This window comes from Adiantum capillus-veneris, chromosome 26 (assembly GCF_014529385.1).
Source record: "Adiantum capillus-veneris isolate H3 chromosome 26, ASM1452938v2, whole genome shotgun sequence".
NCBI lineage: Eukaryota > Viridiplantae > Streptophyta > Polypodiopsida > Polypodiales > Pteridaceae > Adiantum > Adiantum capillus-veneris.
Genome location: NC_140956.1, coordinates 100,093,597 through 100,112,484, shown reverse-complemented (window position 1 = coordinate 100,112,484; position 18,888 = coordinate 100,093,597). Strand labels below are relative to the sequence as shown.

The following is an 18,888-nucleotide window of genomic DNA, read 5'->3' as shown; positions in this document are numbered from 1 at the left end:
AACACTTCCTAAGAGAGGTCTATTCATTGATGCACAAATCTCGTACAATGGTCTAAATGCAATAGACTTGCCGACGGTGTCGACGACGATGAGGACTGTGACGAGACGGGCTGAAATCCGAAAACGCTAAGGGCTGAAATCTGGAAATCTTCTGTCTCTGACTCTATGCCATTGATGACGGCGACGATGACGACGCGACGACGATGCACTGAAAACGTAGATACTGAAATCTGCGAATAGCGGGTTGAATCTGCAAACGCTGGCTGATCTGATCGTGCGGCGAGGATCTGCTGTGGAAAGGTGAGATCTGCAAGGTTTGGGGGCTGCGGTACGGAGTCTAAATGCTGAAAACTGAAAACGTTGATGCAATGAATGGTTATGTTGCCGGGAATCTACAAACGCTGATGGTAGTCTGCAAATGCCAAAACGCTAGGCTGATCTACTGTCTGCTTTAAAAATGCTAGGGACTCTGCTGCAAAATGCTAACGCCACGTTGATCTGCAATCTGCAAAACATTGGGGTTGAACTGTAGTTGTTGAAAACGCTAGGCTGTCTTGATGGCTGAAAAGCGCTAGGTTGTCATGTCGAGGGTCTTGCTAAGAAGGTGCACCGCCAAACACTGGGTCCGTGCTGCATCTTCTACCAGAGAGTGCTAGCGCTAGCTTTTCTTATATATTGCTTTAGTCAATTTGCCCTACCCAGTTTCTCAACAAAGTCACTTATTAATAATAAGTGAAAAATGGCTAAGATAGGGAAATTGGGTCCTGTGCACTGTAAAATGCTAATGATGGCTACTGACTGAAATACTGATGATCATGCTCTGTGCAACCAGAGGAAATGCAACTACTCTAAGTGCCTGGACATGCACGGCCTGCGAACAGACTCACAAGGTGCAAGAACACTTCCTAAGAGAGGTCTATGCTATTGATTGCACAAATCTCGTACAATGGTCTAAATGCAACAGACTTGTCGACGATGTCAACGACGATGAAGACAGCGAGGAGACGAGCTGAAATCTAAAAATGCCAAGGGCTGAAATGTGCAAATCTTCTATCTGCTGAATTCTGACTCTTATGTCGGTGACGATGGCGATGACGACGACGCGACAACAATGCGCTGAGAACGTAGATGCTTAAATCTGCGAATAGCGGGCTGAATCTCCAAACGCTGGCTGATCTGACCGTGCAGCTAGGATCTTCTAACGGGAAGGTGAGATTTGCGAGCTTTTGGGGCTGCGGTACGGAGTCTAAATGCTGGAAACTGGAAACCTTGATGCAATGAATGGTTCTGTCACCGGGAATCTGCAAAAGCTGATGGTCATTTGCAAATATAAAAACGCTAGGCTGATTTGCTGTATGCTGCAGAAACGTTGGGGACTCTGTATGCTAACGCCAGGCTGATCTGCAATCTGCAAAACGCTGGGGCTGATGTGCAGTTGCTGAAAACGCTAGGCTGTCTAGATGGCTGAAAAACGCTAGGTTGTCTTGTCGGGGATCTTGCTGAGACCGCCAGACACTGGGTCCTTGCTGCATCTTCTGCCAGAAAGTGCTAGCTGAAACCGGCCTGTTCAATCCAAAAAGGGCGGTAGACTTTACGTCAAACCTTGATTTAGCTTTCACCCATTATTAGTCGTCTATTTTACCTGTACTTTCAAGACACAACAAAGGGGAGAGGGATACAGGCTGCTAGATTGCACCTGTATGAGTAGACGGACACCAGATTGGCCCCTAACTTAGGCGTCATCTGTCTGTGGTGGTCTTGAGGACTCACCCACTTCATGTGTCTGTTGACCCTGTGAAGAGGAGACCTCTTCAGTCACATCATCTGGTCTGTCAGCCATAATTGCAATTTCCTGTGTCTGGTCTATGATCCCCTGTGTCTTCAAGCCCAAAACTGACCAAGGCTCACTTCTATGGGAAAAAGTGATTTAATCCCGTCGATGGAACCATGAAACCGGCCTGTTCAATCCAAAAAGGGCGGTAGACTTTACGTCAAACCTTGATTTAGCTTTCACCCATTATTAGTCGTCTATTTTACCTGTACTTTCAAGACACAACAAAGGGGAGAGGGATACAGGCTGCTAGATTGCACCTGTATGAGTAGACGGACACTAGATTGGCCCCTAACTTAGGCGCCCCTTTCGGTATTTCTTTATTGTTAAAAAGAGGGAATAAACGTTGAGGTTCCCTACAAGCTGCCCCGCACAAACTCGGCTGAATTTCCACTGTTCCAGCCCGATTTCGGCAGCATAACTGTACTAGAACCCTTCACAGTCAGTATTCCCACGCATTGAATGACTTTCCCGACGCATACGGGCACTTTGCAAAACCTGGCGAGAATCTGCAGCACGCTGAATTCTCTGTTTTCAGCCCTGAAAATGCGCCAGATCCCCTGTACAGCGGTCCCCTTGCGTCCCCGAACCTCCTGGGGGTATTAGGGTCCGTTTAGGGCCAAAACCCTAAACCTGCAAAAATACACAGCAAGCTGTAATTCACTGTTTCGAGCTCCGTTTCGCGTGCCGGTCGCATCCGTAGCAAGCCCTCGAGCTCCCGCACCTGTAGGGCTACTTGCCCTTTGAATCGGACGAGATTTCTGGCGTGAAACCTCTCCGAATTCACCTGTACCTGCGGGGGGATTAGCCGCTAGCTAATCCAGTACCTGTGCAAGAGGCTCTTGCCTCGGCAATCGCGCATGAACCCACACAACTGTACATTGGTCAAATGAAGAGTCCACTAGTGGGGCATAACATACTGCCAAAGGGGAGAGAGAGGGCAGTGCGTAGCATGCAGGGCATCACTCCTGGCACCGCACTGTACATAGGAGGGAAAGCAAGCACTCCATAGCTCTTAACCTGTGACAAAAACTGAAAATGAGGCTCTCCCCCTCCTAAATTCAGCGCCACTTCTTGATGCATGAGGCAAATGCACCAGAAGGTGCCACTTGGCACATTTATAAGCATTTTCCCATTTCGGGGTTGCCGTCTAAAAATATCCCAACCGGTTGCCCAGTTGACTTCACGGCAGAGTAAGAAAATGTTCCCCTTGTCATTCCGGAGGTAATGACGCCAACACCTTTTCAGGTCCCAAAATAGCAGTTCCCTAAATTTTAGGAGATGCTGCCATTGTATCTTTCTAGGTCATCCGACCCTCTTTGTACACTGTGGCCACATCCAGAACTCAAATGTAGCCTCTGTAGCAAAGGATTCCACTTTGGCTAGTCAATGACCCCACTTGGCTAACCATAGTCCTTGTCCAACCTTAGTGCTCTCTTGCCCTCAGGCCTGGACTCCCTCTGGACAGTTCCACACTAGCTATGCAATGCAAGGCAGTTAGATTTCCCGAGGGGTGTTTCCAAAAAGTGAAAGTAAATAGATAATAAGAAAGAAATCAACAAAAAGGATAGATAGTAGTCACACGCTGGTGACATACCCCGCTCTTGAAATCTCAAACGTCCTCGTTTGCATCTATGTCGTACATGCTTACTGTCAACACTGATGTATTCAACACCTGTCGGCACATATACGACACATACATGCTCATTGTCAACCCTGGTGTATTCAACACCTCGTCGACTCATGTATTGCCTGCGTGTGAACCCTGTCCCAATGACATAGTGGTAGCTGCGCACTCTGCCATTGCTTTGAGTCACTAACTTTCCAATGACAAAATGGTAGGTGCACATTTTGCCACTGTCTTATAGTACACGTTGGATCTCGTAACACTTTCGAGCATACCCAAACCGACAGTTTAAGAATGCAGTTACACATGTACTCCTCAATAGAAGCAATCACTGTATCCTTGACAAACTGACAAGAAATACTCACTTCTATAGCACTAACCAAACTTTTGGACATTCCATAAGAGCCATTGCCAAACTGACATTCTGTAGAGCTCTAACATTCATGTAACAGGTATTTGATTTGAGCTCACTTTAAATACCATGTACATCATTTGTTTCAGAAGCCATTGTCACACTGACAATCCATGTAGCTTTGAAACTCAAGGGGTCAAGGTAGGTTGCAAATCGAAGGCTTCCAGGTAAAGTGATAACACAGTTGGTGACTCTGCAAGTTCACCTTCTTCCATCCACTTAGCATCCATTGGTGGATAGTTTCTGAACTTTACCAAGTATCGCCTAGCAACCTTGCCTTTCACTTTCCTTTCTTTGTGTGCCAAAATCTGTTCCGGGACCAAGATCTCGTCAAGTTCCTCGACTTCCTGCTGATCTTCAGCTGGCATATCTTCTGGCACATCACCCACATAGGGTCTGAGAAGACTCACATGAAATGCATTGTGAATCTTCCAACTGTCAGGCAATTTCAGCCTATATGCAACATCACTGATTATGTCGCATACTTGAAAAGGCCCATAGTAACGCATGCTGAGCTTTGGAAACAGTCTTTCCTTGCCCTTCATCTTCTTTAACCTTGCCTTTTCAAAGCGTAAAAGCACCCAATCACCAAGTGAATATACCACTTCACGACGGTGACGATCAGCTGCTTTCTTTTGCTTTGCCTGAGTCCTTTCTAAGGCCACTTTGACCTTCTTGTACATTTCATCCATGTCCTGAACATACTTATCTGCTTCAAATATCTTGTCCTTTGTATGCAGTATGGGAGGAACTTTCTTGCCACCTTCAACTATCTCAAAGGGTGCCTTGCCAGTTGATGAATGCACTGTATTATTGTATGCATACTCCACCAATGGCAAATACTGCTCCCACTTTCCTTTATGCTCTGACACATAACACTTCAGCAGATCTAGGACAGTAGAATTTGCCTCTTCTGACTGCCCATCTGTTTGAGGATGAAATGACGAAGAGAATTTGAGCGTGGTGCCCATATTCTCAAACAAGCCTCTCCAGAACAAACTTGTCATGCGTGGATCACGGTCGCTAACAATCGACTGTGGCATGCCATGATACTTGAAAATATTTCTCATAAACAAGCGTGCCATCCGATCTGGCTTTATCTTCTTCCTGACAGGAATAAAATGAGCCTGTTTGCTGAATCTGCAAATAATGGTCCAAATACCATCGTTTCCTGTCTGCGTTCTCGGAAGATCAAAGATAAAATCCATAGCAATACTTTCCCATGGTTTATCTGGAATAGGTAGTGGTTGCAATAACCCTGGTGCCTTTTGCCTGTCAAACTTGACCTTTTGGCATACTAGGCATTCTCGCACAAAGGCATCCACATCCCTTCTCAATGTAGGCCAATAGAAGAATGTCTCAACCGCTTTAACTGTAGCATCGATACCACGATGCCCTGCATACGGTGGGACATGACTCTCTTCCATAACTTTGCGTCGCAATGGCTTTGTGACACACAATCTGCCATGCATCATCATGAATCCGTCTTTAAGAAGATAGTGTTCATGACGTTGTTCTTGCATTAGCTGCTCAAAGACCCTTGCAAAATCTTCATCATTTTCATACTGTTCTCTCATATCATCAAGTTCATGATGATAAGGAATTGACACAGCTGAAATTTGTGGCTTCCTAGACAAGGCATCAGCCACAACATTCTTCTTGCCTTCCACATGCACAATCTGAAAATGGAACATGGACAAGATATTTGCCCATCGCATATGCTTCTCAGATAACTTTGTCTGTGTCAAGAAGTATCGCAAGGTCTGATGGTCCGTTTGGACAACAAAGTCTGCACCTAGCAGGTAGTGTTTCCAACTTAAGAGCGCATGAATCACAGCCAGTAACTCTTTCTCATAGACCTGCATGGTCATCTCTGGCCCTTGCAAAATTCTGCTCTCATAGGCTACTACCCTGCCATCTTGCATTAGCACTGCACCAATGCTACTACCACAGGCATCACACTGGACCACAAATGACTTCCTAAGATCTGGCAACACAATGACTGGATCTGAAGTCATCTTTTCCTTTAAGAGATTAAAAGCTGAAATCTCTTTCTGTGTCCATCTGAAGGTGACTGCCTTCTTTTGAAGAGCATGTAAAGGTGAAGCAATCTCAGCGAAATTTCGGATAAACCTTCTGTAATAGGAGCATAGTCCCAAAAAGCTTCGGACATCATGCACCGTCTTCAAATTTGGCCATGACTTGATCGCTTCAACTTTTGCAGGATCCATTCTGACACCATCCTTTGAGACAATGTGTCCCAGAAAGTGAATCTCTTCCAGAAAAAACTCACTTTTCTTTGCATTGATGAGCAAACCTATGACTGCGTAGCTCTTTGAACACAATGGCCAAGTGATGCCTATGCTCCTCTTCATTCTTTGAGTAGACTATCATGTCATCAAAGAATGTACCAACAAACTGCTGGTGTGGACGGAAAATTCTGTCCATCATCCTATTGAACGTAGCAGGAGCATTTGTGAGACCAAAGGGCATCACTAAAAATTCGTAAAGGCCAAACGTTGTTCTAAAAGCAGTCTTGTGCACATCCTCTGATCTAATGCGAATCTGATGGTACCCACTCTTTAGATCTATCCTGCTAAACATAGCTGCTCCTTCTAATTTGTCCATAATATCATCAATTCTAGGTATAGGGAACCTATTCTTGATGGTATTCTTGTTCAGTGCATGGTAGTCGATGCACATACGCCATGAGCCATCCTTTTTCTGCACCAACAACACTGGAGAACAGAATGGAGATGGAGATGAACTGGTCTGAATCAGCCCCTTTTCTAACAACTCCTGTACTTGGCTCATTATCTCTTTCTGCTGAGCCGCACTAACCCTGTACGGAGGCTTATTTGGTGGGCTACTGCCTGGCACCAAATCTATCGCATGGTCCTCGGGTCTCTCTGGCGGTAATTGAGACGGTAATGAATCGGAAAAACAATCACTATACTGTTGTAAAAACATTGACCTTTCTTTATCTAGCACAGATAAATTTGATTCATCACAATCTGACACTTCACGTGCAAAAACCAAGTACGCAGAAAGATGCTTTTTCATTACAGAAGTAATAGCAGAAGCTGATACAGTAGGAATAGACTCTCCTTTAAGCTTTACATCCAGAATGTGAGTCTTTCCCCTGCTCTGTACAGTGATCTTTTTGTTGTAGGCATCCATGATTCCCTGTACACGAAACAACCAAGGAATACCTAACAACACATCACATCCGTCCAGTGGCATGATGTAAAATTCTTCAGCATCTACATAGGACTGGATATGTAGACGCAACTTTCCAATGATGGGTGTCACAGCCTCTGTATGGCCAGGACATGCCAAACCTGCCTCTGCTGTATACCCCATCTCTTCAGGTATGATTCCCAACTTTGAAGCCAATTCTGGGGAAATAAAGTTGGCTTTGGCACCTGGATCAAAGAAGATAAGCACTGCTTGATCCCTGACCTTTCCCCATGCTCTGCAAAGCTCACTTGCATCTGAATTTGGCTTGTCGCCCACCATATCTGGCACTAGACCAGCCATGGGCTTCTTTCCTTTCCTGTCCTCCTTGTCTTCAGAATCAGCTGGCCTTTTCTTTGTAGGACAGTTGTAAGCAATGTGGCCAGGCTGCTCACATATAAAGCATTTGTTCTTTGTCCTAAGGACCTTCTTTTGCTCTTCTGACTTGCGAGGAAAACGTCTTTTCCATTTCTTTGCTGGTCCCTTTTCTGATTCAGCCGTAGCTTTATCTTTCCCTGCGTTGGCTGACTCCTGAGTTGCTTTAGGAGCCTCATTGGGAACGTGCTTCTTGGCTGAATTTTTCTTGCCTGATCCTGCCTTGACGCCAGTGTTAAATTCACAATCTTCTCCCTTGAGCAAACCATTGCCAGTGTTTGCTACCTCGATGAGCTGCGTCAAAGTAGTGACTTTTGTCTTCGTACAGTACTTTCTCAATCCTTTAGGTAGGCCACAACAGTATTTTTCAATCTGTTCTGTCAATGGCACAAACCTATAGGAAGTTACTGGAAGTAGAGCTTTCCAAAACTTCCGATTGTAATCATCCAGATTTCTGCAAGTGGCAGCATTTAGCTGGTGCCATTCTGTCATGACATCTGCTTCAAAGTCATCAGATAACCATGCTGCTGCAAAAATCTGCTTGAAGTAAATCCATGTGGACGGAGCTTTCCCTTGAAGCAATAAAGTTGTCCACCATTGTCCCGCATTCCCTGTCAAGAAAGTGGCTGCCTTGCGGACCTTTGAAGCCTGTGTAAAGTTTCCCCCTGCATAGGCCTTGTCAAACTGCTGGAGGAATGAAAGAGCCTTCTTCCTGTCATCAAACCCTGTAAAGGTTGTGAATGACACACCTTTGCCACCTTCTTTGTACGGAGTTGGTCTCTCGAGCGGCGTTAAATTGTCATATGGAAGTGACTGAAACATGGGAACACTATTAGGGTTCATCTGTGTTCCTTGGCCGCTATTAACTTGACTTGGAAACGCCATATTTGGCTGCTGATTTGTAATTCCAGCCATACCAAAATTTGCCTGTGGCATCCCAAATTGGCCCTGAGTGCTCTGAAAACCTGGTAGCATGCCCGTGACACCATACATGGGGTTAGGCATCATCGTTTGAGCACCCCCAAACATTGTTCCTGGCGTGTAAAACTGATTTCCAGGTGCATGACCAGCCATGCTCTGGAATACCGATCCACCTCCAAAATAGCCAGGGTGTACTGAAGGTGGTGGGAAGACCTGTTGCATAGCCTGTAGGTTGCTTCCCTGCCCATTAAAACCAGCTATAGGCTGCTGAAAGGTGGCGGGCTGAACTGGTACAGCTTGAAAGACTGGCATCTCAGCCACCTGTTCTTGCACCTTAGGCATAGGTTGTGGAGATTGCATGTTCTCCGTCAAGTGTACAGGTGTTTCCATTGACTGTGCAGTATGAATCACCCGTGCTCGAGCCTTAACAGGCTTTTGAATATGATCCAGTGACCCAACTTGCTGAGACGGAACAGGAGGTTGCAGAAAGGCTAAAAACCTCGGGTTCTGCATTACTTGTGTGAACATAGCCACAGCAGTAGCCAACTGGGTCCTGAATATATCGTCATCTGTCTGTGGTGGTCTTGAGGACTCACCCACTTCATGTGTCTGTTGACCCTGTGAAGAGGAGACCTCTTCAGTCACATCATCTGGTCTGTCAGCCATAATTGCAATTTCCTGTGTCTGGTCTATGATCCCCTGTGTCTTCAAGCCCAAAACTGACCAAGGCTCACTTCTATGGGAAAAAGTGATTTAATCCCGTCGATGGAACCATGAAACCGGCCTGTTCAATCCAAAAAGGGCGGTAGACTTTACGTCAAACCTTGATTTAGCTTTCACCCATTATTAGTCGTCTATTTTACCTGTACTTTCAAGACACAACAAAGGGGAGAGGGATACAGGCTGCTAGATTGCACCTGTATGAGTAGACGGACACTAGATTGGCCCCTAACTTAGGCGCCCCTTTCGGTATTTCTTTATTGTTAAAAAGAGGGAATAAACGTTGAGGTTCCCTACAAGCTGCCCCGCACAAACTCGGCTGAATTTCCACTGTTCCAGCCCGATTTCGGCAGCATAACTGTACTAGAACCCTTCACAGTCAGTATTCCCACGCATTGAATGACTTTCCCGACGCATACGGGCACTTTGCAAAACCTGGCGAGAATCTGCAGCACGCTGAATTCTCTGTTTTCAGCCCTGAAAATGCGCCAGATCACCTGTACAGCGGTCCCCTTGCGTCCCCGAACCTCCTGGGGGTATTAGGGTCCGTTTAGGGCCAAAACCCTAAACCTGCAAAAATACACAGCAAGCTGTAATTCACTGTTTCGAGCTCCGTTTCGCGTGCCGGTCGCATCCGTAGCAAGCCCTTGAGCTCCCGCACCTGTAGGGCTACTTGCCCTTTGAATCGGACGAGATTTCTGGCGTGAAACCTCTCCGAATTCACCTGTACCTGCGGGGGGATTAGCCGCTAGCTAATCCAGTACCTGTGCAAGAGGCTCTTGCCTCGGCAATCGCGCATGAACCCACACAACTGTACATTGGTCAAATGAAGAGCCCACTAGTGGGGCATAACATACTGCCAAAGGGGAGAGAGAGGGCAGTGCGTAGCGTGCAGGGCATCACTCCTGGCACCGCACTATACATAGGAGGGAAAGCAAGCACTCCATAGCTCTTAACCTGTGACAAAAACTGAAAATGAGGCTCCACCCCTCCTAAATTCAGCGCCACTTCTTGATGCATGAGGCAAGTGCACCAGAAGGTGCCACTTGGCACATTTATAAGCATTTTCCCGTTTCGGGGTTGCCGTCTAAAAATATCCCAACCGGTTGCCCAGTTGACTTCACGGCAGAGTAAGAAAATGTTCCCCTTGTCATTCCGGAGGTAATGACGCCAACACCTTTTCTGGTCCCAAAATAGCAGTTCCCTAAATTTTAGGAGATGCTGCCATTGTATCTTTCTAGGTCATCCGACCCTCTTTGTACACTGTGGCCACATCCAGAACTCAAATGTAGCCTCTGTAGCAAAGGATTCCACTTTGGCTAGTCAATGACCCCACTTGGCTAACCATAGTCCTTGTCCAACCTTAGTGCTCTTTTGCCCTCAGGCCTGGACTCCCTCTGGACAGTTCCACACTAGCTATGCAATGCAGGGCAGTTAGATTTCCCGAGGGGTGTTTCCAAAAAGTGAAAGTAAATAGATAATAAGAAAGAAATCAACAAAAAGGATAGATAGTAGTCACACGCTGGTGACACTAGCGCTAGCTTTTCTTATATATTGCCTTAGTCAATTTGCCCTACCCAGTTTCCCAACAAAGTCACTTATTAATAATAAGTGAAAAATGGCTAAAGTAGTGAAAATAGGTCTTGTGCACTATAAAATGCTCATGATGGCTACTGACTAAAATATTGATGATCATGCTGTGTGCAACCAAACGAAATGCAGCTATTGCATGGACGTGCATGAATTGCGAACAGACTCACAAGGTGCCAGAACACTTCGTAAGAGAGGTCTATGCTATGCTATTGATTGCACAAATCTCGTACAATGGTCTAAATGCAATGGACTTGCTGACGATGTCGACGACGATGAGGACTACGACGAGACGGGCTTAAATTTGGAAACGCTAAGGGTTGAAATCTGCAAATCTTCTATTTGTTGAATTCTGACTCAATGCAGGTGACGACGGCGATAATGACGACGCGTTAAAAATGCACATGATGATATCTACGAATACGGGGCCGAATCCGCAAACGCTCGCTGATCTGACCGTGCGGCGAGGATCTGCTGCGGGAAGGTGAGATTTGCGAGGTTTGGGGGCTGCGGTACGGAGTCTAAATGCTGAAAACTGAAAACGTTGATGCAATGAATGGTTTTGTCGCCAAGAATCTGCAAACGCTGATGGTACTCTGGAAATGCAACAACACTAGGCTGATCTGCTGTCTGCTGCAAATACGCTGGAGACTCTACTACAAAATGCTAAGGGCTGAAATCTGAAAACGCTAAGGGCTGAAATCTGCAAATCTTCTATCTGGTGAATTCCGACTCTATGTCAGTGACGACGGCAATGACGACGACGCGACGACGATGCGCTGAAAACGCAGATGCTGAAATCTGTGAGAACCGGGTTGAATCTGCAAACGCTGGCTGATCTGACCATGCGGCGAGGATCTGCTGTCGGAAGGTGAGATCGGCGAGGTTTGGGGCCTGCGGTAGGAGTCTCAATGATGAAAACTAAAAACTCTGATGCAATGAATGGTTCTGTTGCCGGGAATATGCAAAGGCTGATGGTAGTTTGCAAATGTAAAAACGCTAGGCTGATCTGCTGTCTGTTGCAAAAACATTGGGGACTTTGCTGCAAAATGCTAACGGTAGGCTGATCGGCAATCAACAAAACACTGGGGCTTATCTGCAGTTGCTGAAAACGCTAGGCTATCTTGATGGCTGAAAAACGCTAGGTTGTCCTGCCGGGGGTCTTGCTGAGAAGGTGTACCGCCAGACACTGGGTCCCTGCTGCATCTTCTGCCAGAAAGTACTAGTGCTAGGTTTTCTTATATATTGCCTTAGTCAATTTGCCTACCCAGTTTCCCAACAAAGTCACTTATTAATAATAAGCGAAAATGGCCAAAGTAGGGAAAATGGGTCCTATGCACTGTAAAATGCTCATGATGGCTACTGATTGAAATACTGATGATCATGATGTGTGCAACCAGAGGAAATGCAACTATTCTAAGTGAAATCTTTTATCTGCTGAATTTTGACTCTATGTCGGTGACGACGGCGATCACGACGACGAGACGATGATGCGCTGAAAATGCAGATGCTGAAATCTGCGAATAGTGGGCTGAATCTGCAAACTCTGGTGGCTGAACTGACCGTGCGGCGAGGATCTGTTGCGAGAAGGTGAGATCTGCGAGGTTTGGGGACTGCGGTACGGAGTCTAAATGCTGAAAACTGAAAACGCTGATGCAATGAATGGTTCTCTCGCCAGGAATCTGCAAACGCTGATGGTGGTTTGGAAATGCAAAAACGCTCGGTTGATCTATTGTCTGCTACAAAAATGTTGGGGTCTCTGTTGAAAATTGTTGATGCCAGGTTGATCTGCAATCTGCAAAGCACTGGGGTTGATCTGCAGTTGCTGAAAACGCTAGGTTATCTTAATGGCTGAAAAACACTAGGTTGTTCTGCCTGGGGTCTTGCTGAGAAAGTGCACCGCCAGACACTGGGTCCCTGCTGCTTCTTCTACCGGAAAGTGCTAGTGCGAGCTTTTGTTATATATTGCCTTAGTCAATTTGCCCTACCCAGTTTCCCAACAAAGTCACTTATTAATAATAAGTAAAAATGGCTAAAATAGGGAAAATGGGTCCTGTGCACTGTAAAATGCTCATGATGGCTACTAACTGAAATCTTGATGATCATGTTGTGTGCAACCAGAGGAAATTCAACTACTCAGTGAAATCTTCTATTTGCTGAATTCTAACTCTATGTCGTTGACGACGGCGATCACGACGACGCGACGACGATGCGCTGAAAACGCAGATGCTGAAATTTGCGAATAGCGGGCTGAATCTTCAAACGCTGGCTGATCTGACCGTGCGGCGAGGATATTCTGCGAGAAGGTGAGGTCTGCGAGGTTTGGGGGCTGCGGAGTCTAAATGCTGAAAATTGAAAACGTTGATGCAATGAATGGTTTTGTGGCCGGGGATCTGCAAACGCTGATGGTCGTTTGTAAATGCAAAAACGCTAGGCTGATCTGCTGTGTGCTGCAAAAACGTTGGGGACTCTGCTGCAAAATGCTAACGCCAGGCTGATCTGCAATCTGTAAAACGCTGGGGCTGATTTGCAATTGTTGAAAACGCTAGGCTGTGTGGATGGCTGAAAAATGCTAGGTTGTCCTACCGGGGGTCTTGCTGAGAAGGTGGACCGCCAGACATTGGGTCCCTATTGCATTTGCTACCAGAAAGTGCTAGTGCTAGCTCTACTTATATATTACCTTAGTCAATTTGCCTACCCAATTTTCCAACAAAGTCACTTATTAATAATAAGTGAAAAATGGCTAAAATAGGGAAAATGGGTCCTATGCACTGTAAAATGCTCATGATGGCTACTGATTGAAATACTGATGATCATGCTGTGTGCAACCAAAGGAAATGCAACTAGTCTAAGTGCCTGGACATGCACGGCTTGCGAATAGCATAGTTACCCGGAACGCGGAACGGGAACGGCGATGAGATCCTCGCGGAACGGGGGAATGGCTAGGGGTCCGGAATGGGAACGGCGCGGAACGGGAGGTATAAAAAACACCCAAATAGTGCATTTTTTAGCTCCTTGTGTTCAAATACAAGGAGTATTAGAGTGCTTTGACTCTAATACTCACAAAAAACTCGTTTTGAAGACTATTTAACCTTGCTATGACTAGATGATGAGAGAGAGAGAGAGAGAGAGAGAGAGAGAGGGAGAGACGAGAGAGAGTGAGAGGGAGAGGTAGAGATTTGAGAGAGTGGGAGGGAGAGGAAGAGAGCTTGAAGGCTTGAAGCCTTGAGCCTTGAGAGAGTGAGTCTTGAGAGAAAGAGATCTTGAGAGTGTGAGAGGGAGAGAGCTTGAGCCTTGAGGATTAGCTTGTGGAGAGAAAGGGGGAGGGGGGTGCATTTTATGAGTCCTTGAGGCCTTGCACACTTCAAAAAGAAGCCCAAACATTTACTTCAATTTTTTCAATTTTTGCCAAATTTGTTTGTAGCCGTTGGCCGTTCCAGGGGCATTCCGGAACGTTTCCGGGGCGTTCCGGAACGGCTGTTCCGGTTTGCACTGGCCACTCGGAACGTCAGACGTTCCAGGATGTTTCGGAACGTTCGGGAAGGGAACTGCCCCCCGGAACGTCAGATCGGGGGCTAGGGGGCGTTCCCTTGTAACTCTGGCGAATAGACTCACAAAGGTGCCAAAAATCTTCCTAAGAGACGTCTAGGCTATTGATTGCACAAATCTCGTACAATGGACTTGTCGATGATGTCGACGACGATGAGGACGGTGACGAGACGGACTGAAATCTGAAAATGCCAAGGGCTGAAATCTGCAAATCTTCTATTTGGTGAATTCCGACTCTATGTCAGTGACGATGGCAATGACGACGACGCGACGACGATGCGTTGAAAACGCAGATGCTGAAATCTGCGAATAGCGAGCTGAATCTGCAAACGCTGGCTGATCTGACCGTGCGGCGAGGATCTGCTGCGGGAAGGTAAGATCTGCGAGGTTTGGGGGTTGTGGTACGGAGTGTAACTGCTGAAAACTGAAAACGCTGATGTAATGAATGGTTCTGTCACCGGGAATCTGCAAACGCTGATGGTACTCTGCAAATGCAAAAACACTAGGCTGATCTGCTGTCTGCTTCAAAAACACTGGGGACAGGTTGCAAAATGCTAACGCCAAGTTGATCTGCAATCTGCAAAACGCTGGGGCTGATCTGCAGTTGTTGAAAACGCTAGGCTGACTTGATGGCTGAAAAACTCTAGGTTGTCCTGCTGGGGGTCTTGCTAACATGGTGCACTGCCAGACACTGGGTCCATGCTGCCTCTTCTGCCTGGAAGTACTAGCACTAGCTTTTCTTTTAGATTGCCTTAGTGAATTTGCCCTACCAAGTTTCCCAACAAAGTCACTTATTAATAATAAGTGAAAAATGGCTAAAATAGGGAAAATGGGTCCTGTGCACTGTAAAATGCTCATGATGGCTACTGACTGAAATATTGATGATTATGTTGTGTGTAACCAGAGGAAATGCAATTACTCTTAAGTGCCTGGACATGCACGGCCTGCGAACAGACTAACAAAGGTGCCAGAACACTTCCTAAGCTGACTTGAACCCGGACATGAAGTAGCTTGATCCACAAGCATGTAGGGTTGGATGTGCACGTGACATTCTTTATTATTGCTCTTCGCAAAGTACAACTCCCGAGGGTCCAACTCTCTTCGAGACTGTGTCGAGATGCTCTTTAACTAGTGACCCTCAAGGCACTCATAAACTTATAAGGGATGCCCAAAAGCAGAGCCCCAAAAGCACTTAATGCAAAAGCACTGTACCCCAAAAGCATCTTCTAGCAAAAGCTCATGTAAAACTGCCGAAATCTGCCCGCAGGACAAAACGCAGAAATGCGTACAACCTGCCACGTGTCTGGTCGGTGCAATTTACGAGCAGCTGAGCCAGATATCAAGCTTTTGATTTTAGGGTTTTAGGCCCTTGGCCGGTGCTCTATAAGTTGGATAGGGTTATGATTATTAAAAAATCATAATCCCCTTCAGTTTAGGCCCCTCGCCCACATTTTCTAGGTTCAGTTCCTTGGGTCCATTCGCCCATTTCTCTTGCAGTTGGGCACACGACATCATCACTTTGTGACATTTTCTTGCCTTGAACTAACTTTAGGGCATTTTCAAAATTTGAAGCATAAGTTTTGCATGCGAAAGATGGGAGTTGGGCCATTTTAAGAGCTCTTTAACGGAGGTGCTTGGCTTAATGGTCATTTAGGGCATACTGATCTTAAGAGCTCTTTAATGGAGGTGCTTGGCATAATGGTCATTTATGGGAAATTTAGTATTTTCTTATAAGAGATCAGAGTAGAGGGTTGGGTTGACAAGTATGCTGTCTATGACAGACCATTAATTTTTCCTGCAATGCAAGTGTCGTTGGTGACATCTTAGTAACATGATTATGACTTTGTGCTGCAGGCTTGACAAGGCTATAGAATGTCAACGAGCAGCTGTTGATGTGCTGAAGAAGAACAAGCTTCAAGAGACCAATGCTACTAAGAGAGTTGAGGCACTACTTGAGGAGTACTTGCAAAAAGCAAATTCTTTTTAGTACATTATGTGGAAAAGTCTCTAAATCAGTCCATTCAGTTTTGGTTTGCTGATGTCCCTCCCTTGTGTCCCCCTCCCACCTTGTACAGATTCAGCGCACGCCCCCCCATGTGCTTCACATCATGCGTTCCGAGCACGGCACTTCTAGAGGGATGAGCACAATATAGAGAATGGTGATTTTGTATCATTGTAGATCTAGTACCAAGCCCTTCTGGTGACTTGTAGCTGAGCATTTTCTAATTATAAGCATTGCCCATGTTTTATAGAGTCAAAAGACCTTATTTTGATTATGTACATCTTCTAAGCTCTGGGCAAAAACTGGTTGCAGTCGTTTTATTAGACTGCTTGTACCTTGTTGCATCATTACATGTATGATGTAGGTGCCAGATATGAGCAAATGGTATTGTTAATTGTTTTATAAACTGATTGTACTTTAGTGTGCCTTACAATGCAAGTGTCTCACCTGGGGCTACTGATGGTTATGTTGGGTATTTGGTAGTCAATTTTTTAGTGACAGAAGGTCTTGGCCCCATTATTCATCCATGTACATAATGTTTCCCCTTGCATTAGCAGGAAGAGGAGGATGATTGGTTTCTTTACATTGAAAAGCAAGCTAGTTAGGTATGTTAGGTACCATGCATTAGGTACGGCTATGGTACATGTGTCGTTCGTCGTGTTATGTATTGTATCAACACGAAAACTTATTTTATTTCTAGCATTTGTTATCGAAGATAAAAGTTCATACTGATTACATACATAAGACATATTTCAAGTGAGCCTTCAATGATGCTATTAAACTGTAAGAAAGAACTTGAAAGTGTGAAGTATTGCTCATGTGTCATTGTTACAGTTTTGTTCGATTTATGATTGGGCACACAATGGCCAGACACTTCTGTATCATGCAAAACATAATCTTAGGAGATAATGAATTTGAAGATGAAGTAATAGAGAAGAAAGAGTTTAAGTACATGGAAACTGGTAAATGTGTGTTGATCTCTAAGCGCATGTTGTGTGTGTGGGCTACTCCCACCTTTCCTGTAGCTTCTGCACTCCCCGCAATGATATCAGAACTTAATTTAGAGAGCTACAGTCTGATGGCAGCAAGTGAGCAGTCAAAGCTGATGTTTTAGGGTGTTCCAAATGCATCTGTGCTACTAGATTTGCAAAATTCTTATTATTATTATTTTTTTTCCGGGCGATACGGTCACATTGCTTCTTTGCAAAGGTGAAAAAATTATAAATTTAATAGGTTTTTATTGTCATCGATAATCACTACTTTATCCTTGTTGTTTCGTTTGTCGATTAGCTCAGTTTGAGCTTATCTTCATTGTCGTCATTGCTTTAGTTTCAAGTACACAGGTTATATGCTAACAAGTTAAACTGTAAGACATCTCACTTCTTCACATGCATTAGAGAGCAATAACTTGCTCTCACAATGTGTAGCTTTATAGACATAGATAGTGTATAAATGGATGTAGGTCCTTATGGACGAGTGCCTATGTGTGCATAGTGTGGGTTGTATTTGAGGTGGTCACTTTGACAAATTTGGAAATTTGCGATTTATGTATAGTTTTGTGGAAGGTGTATAGTGAAAAATCGTAGCCTTTGTGACGATCGAGTGAGGTTTTTTGAAGCCTTGCCTTGAGAGCTTTGGTACCTTGGCAAAGTGGACTATCTTACTGAAGCATGTCCCGGCTAGCCTTGACAAAGAATTCATATGCCTTTTAGAGCTATTGGGTGGCAGATGCATTATTATGTGGTGTAGGACACTATATGGATTGCATCATAAGGCTTTGTTGGATATTGTTATAGTGATGTGTTGATGTCCAATTTGATACAATTGTGGCAATTGTTGACAATATTTGTCTCCACTTTGATCACAATGGTTTCATCAACTTTTGGATAGTTTGATTGATACATTTGGATGCTTTAGTGGTTGAGATTTTATTGGAAATTTAGGGGAACTTTGTCAAAATTTCTCAAAACTAGTATGGTTGAACGTTCATCACATATTACGCAAATTATGGGGTAGAAAATGACAAGAGAGAATTACTATGTATAGTCTTAGAGGATGGAGAACTTTATTAAGAGCAAGGGATTATGGGTCTATGTTATAAGTGACAGTGTATCCCAAAGGTGGAGATGAGCCATACATAGATAATGTTGAAGCTCACATCACATGGCAAGCGCAAGTGGGCGTGCATATAAAGTGGATAGAGAATTCTCGAAGGGTCATGCATTGGATTTCATTATGTGTGACAACTTTTTCATACCACATTTAAAGAAGGCTCAATCAACAAAAGAAGCATGGGAGATTCTTGCAAGCATGAACAGTTTGAATACAAAGCCATGGAAAGTACACTTGAAACAAAGACCACATTGTGTTTAGAGAGGAAATAGATTGATTTCAAATTATGTGACATAGATGAACCAGATCATTGAGGAATTGGCAAGCATATATGTTAAAGTTTTGTAAACTTGCTTTTTGTTATTTTGAATGGTTTGGATTCACAGTATAGATCATTAGATATATCCATTTCTATTAAAGAAAATATACAAGACTTTGAAGAGTTGATCAGTTTATGCATTAAAAAGGTAAAATCGAGCAAACTTGGGTCATCTACATCCCAAAGTAATTCC

At 44.8% G+C, this 18,888-nt stretch overlaps 1 protein-coding gene across 1 annotated transcript in view; it reads left to right on the top strand.

Annotated features, from left to right (window-relative positions):
- LOC147423893 (protein KINESIN LIGHT CHAIN-RELATED 3-like) overlaps positions 1 to 16,720 on the top strand; it is a 37,323-nt gene extending 20,603 nt beyond the window's left edge. Inside the window, exon 2 of the mRNA XM_086501910.1 lies at positions 16,117 to 16,720. Coding sequence (XP_086358036.1) covers positions 16,117 to 16,249 — 133 coding nt within the window. The 3' untranslated portion in view covers positions 16,250 to 16,720. The remainder of the gene's footprint in view (positions 1 to 16,116) is intronic.
- Positions 16,721 to 18,888: the final 2,168 nt, after the last annotated feature.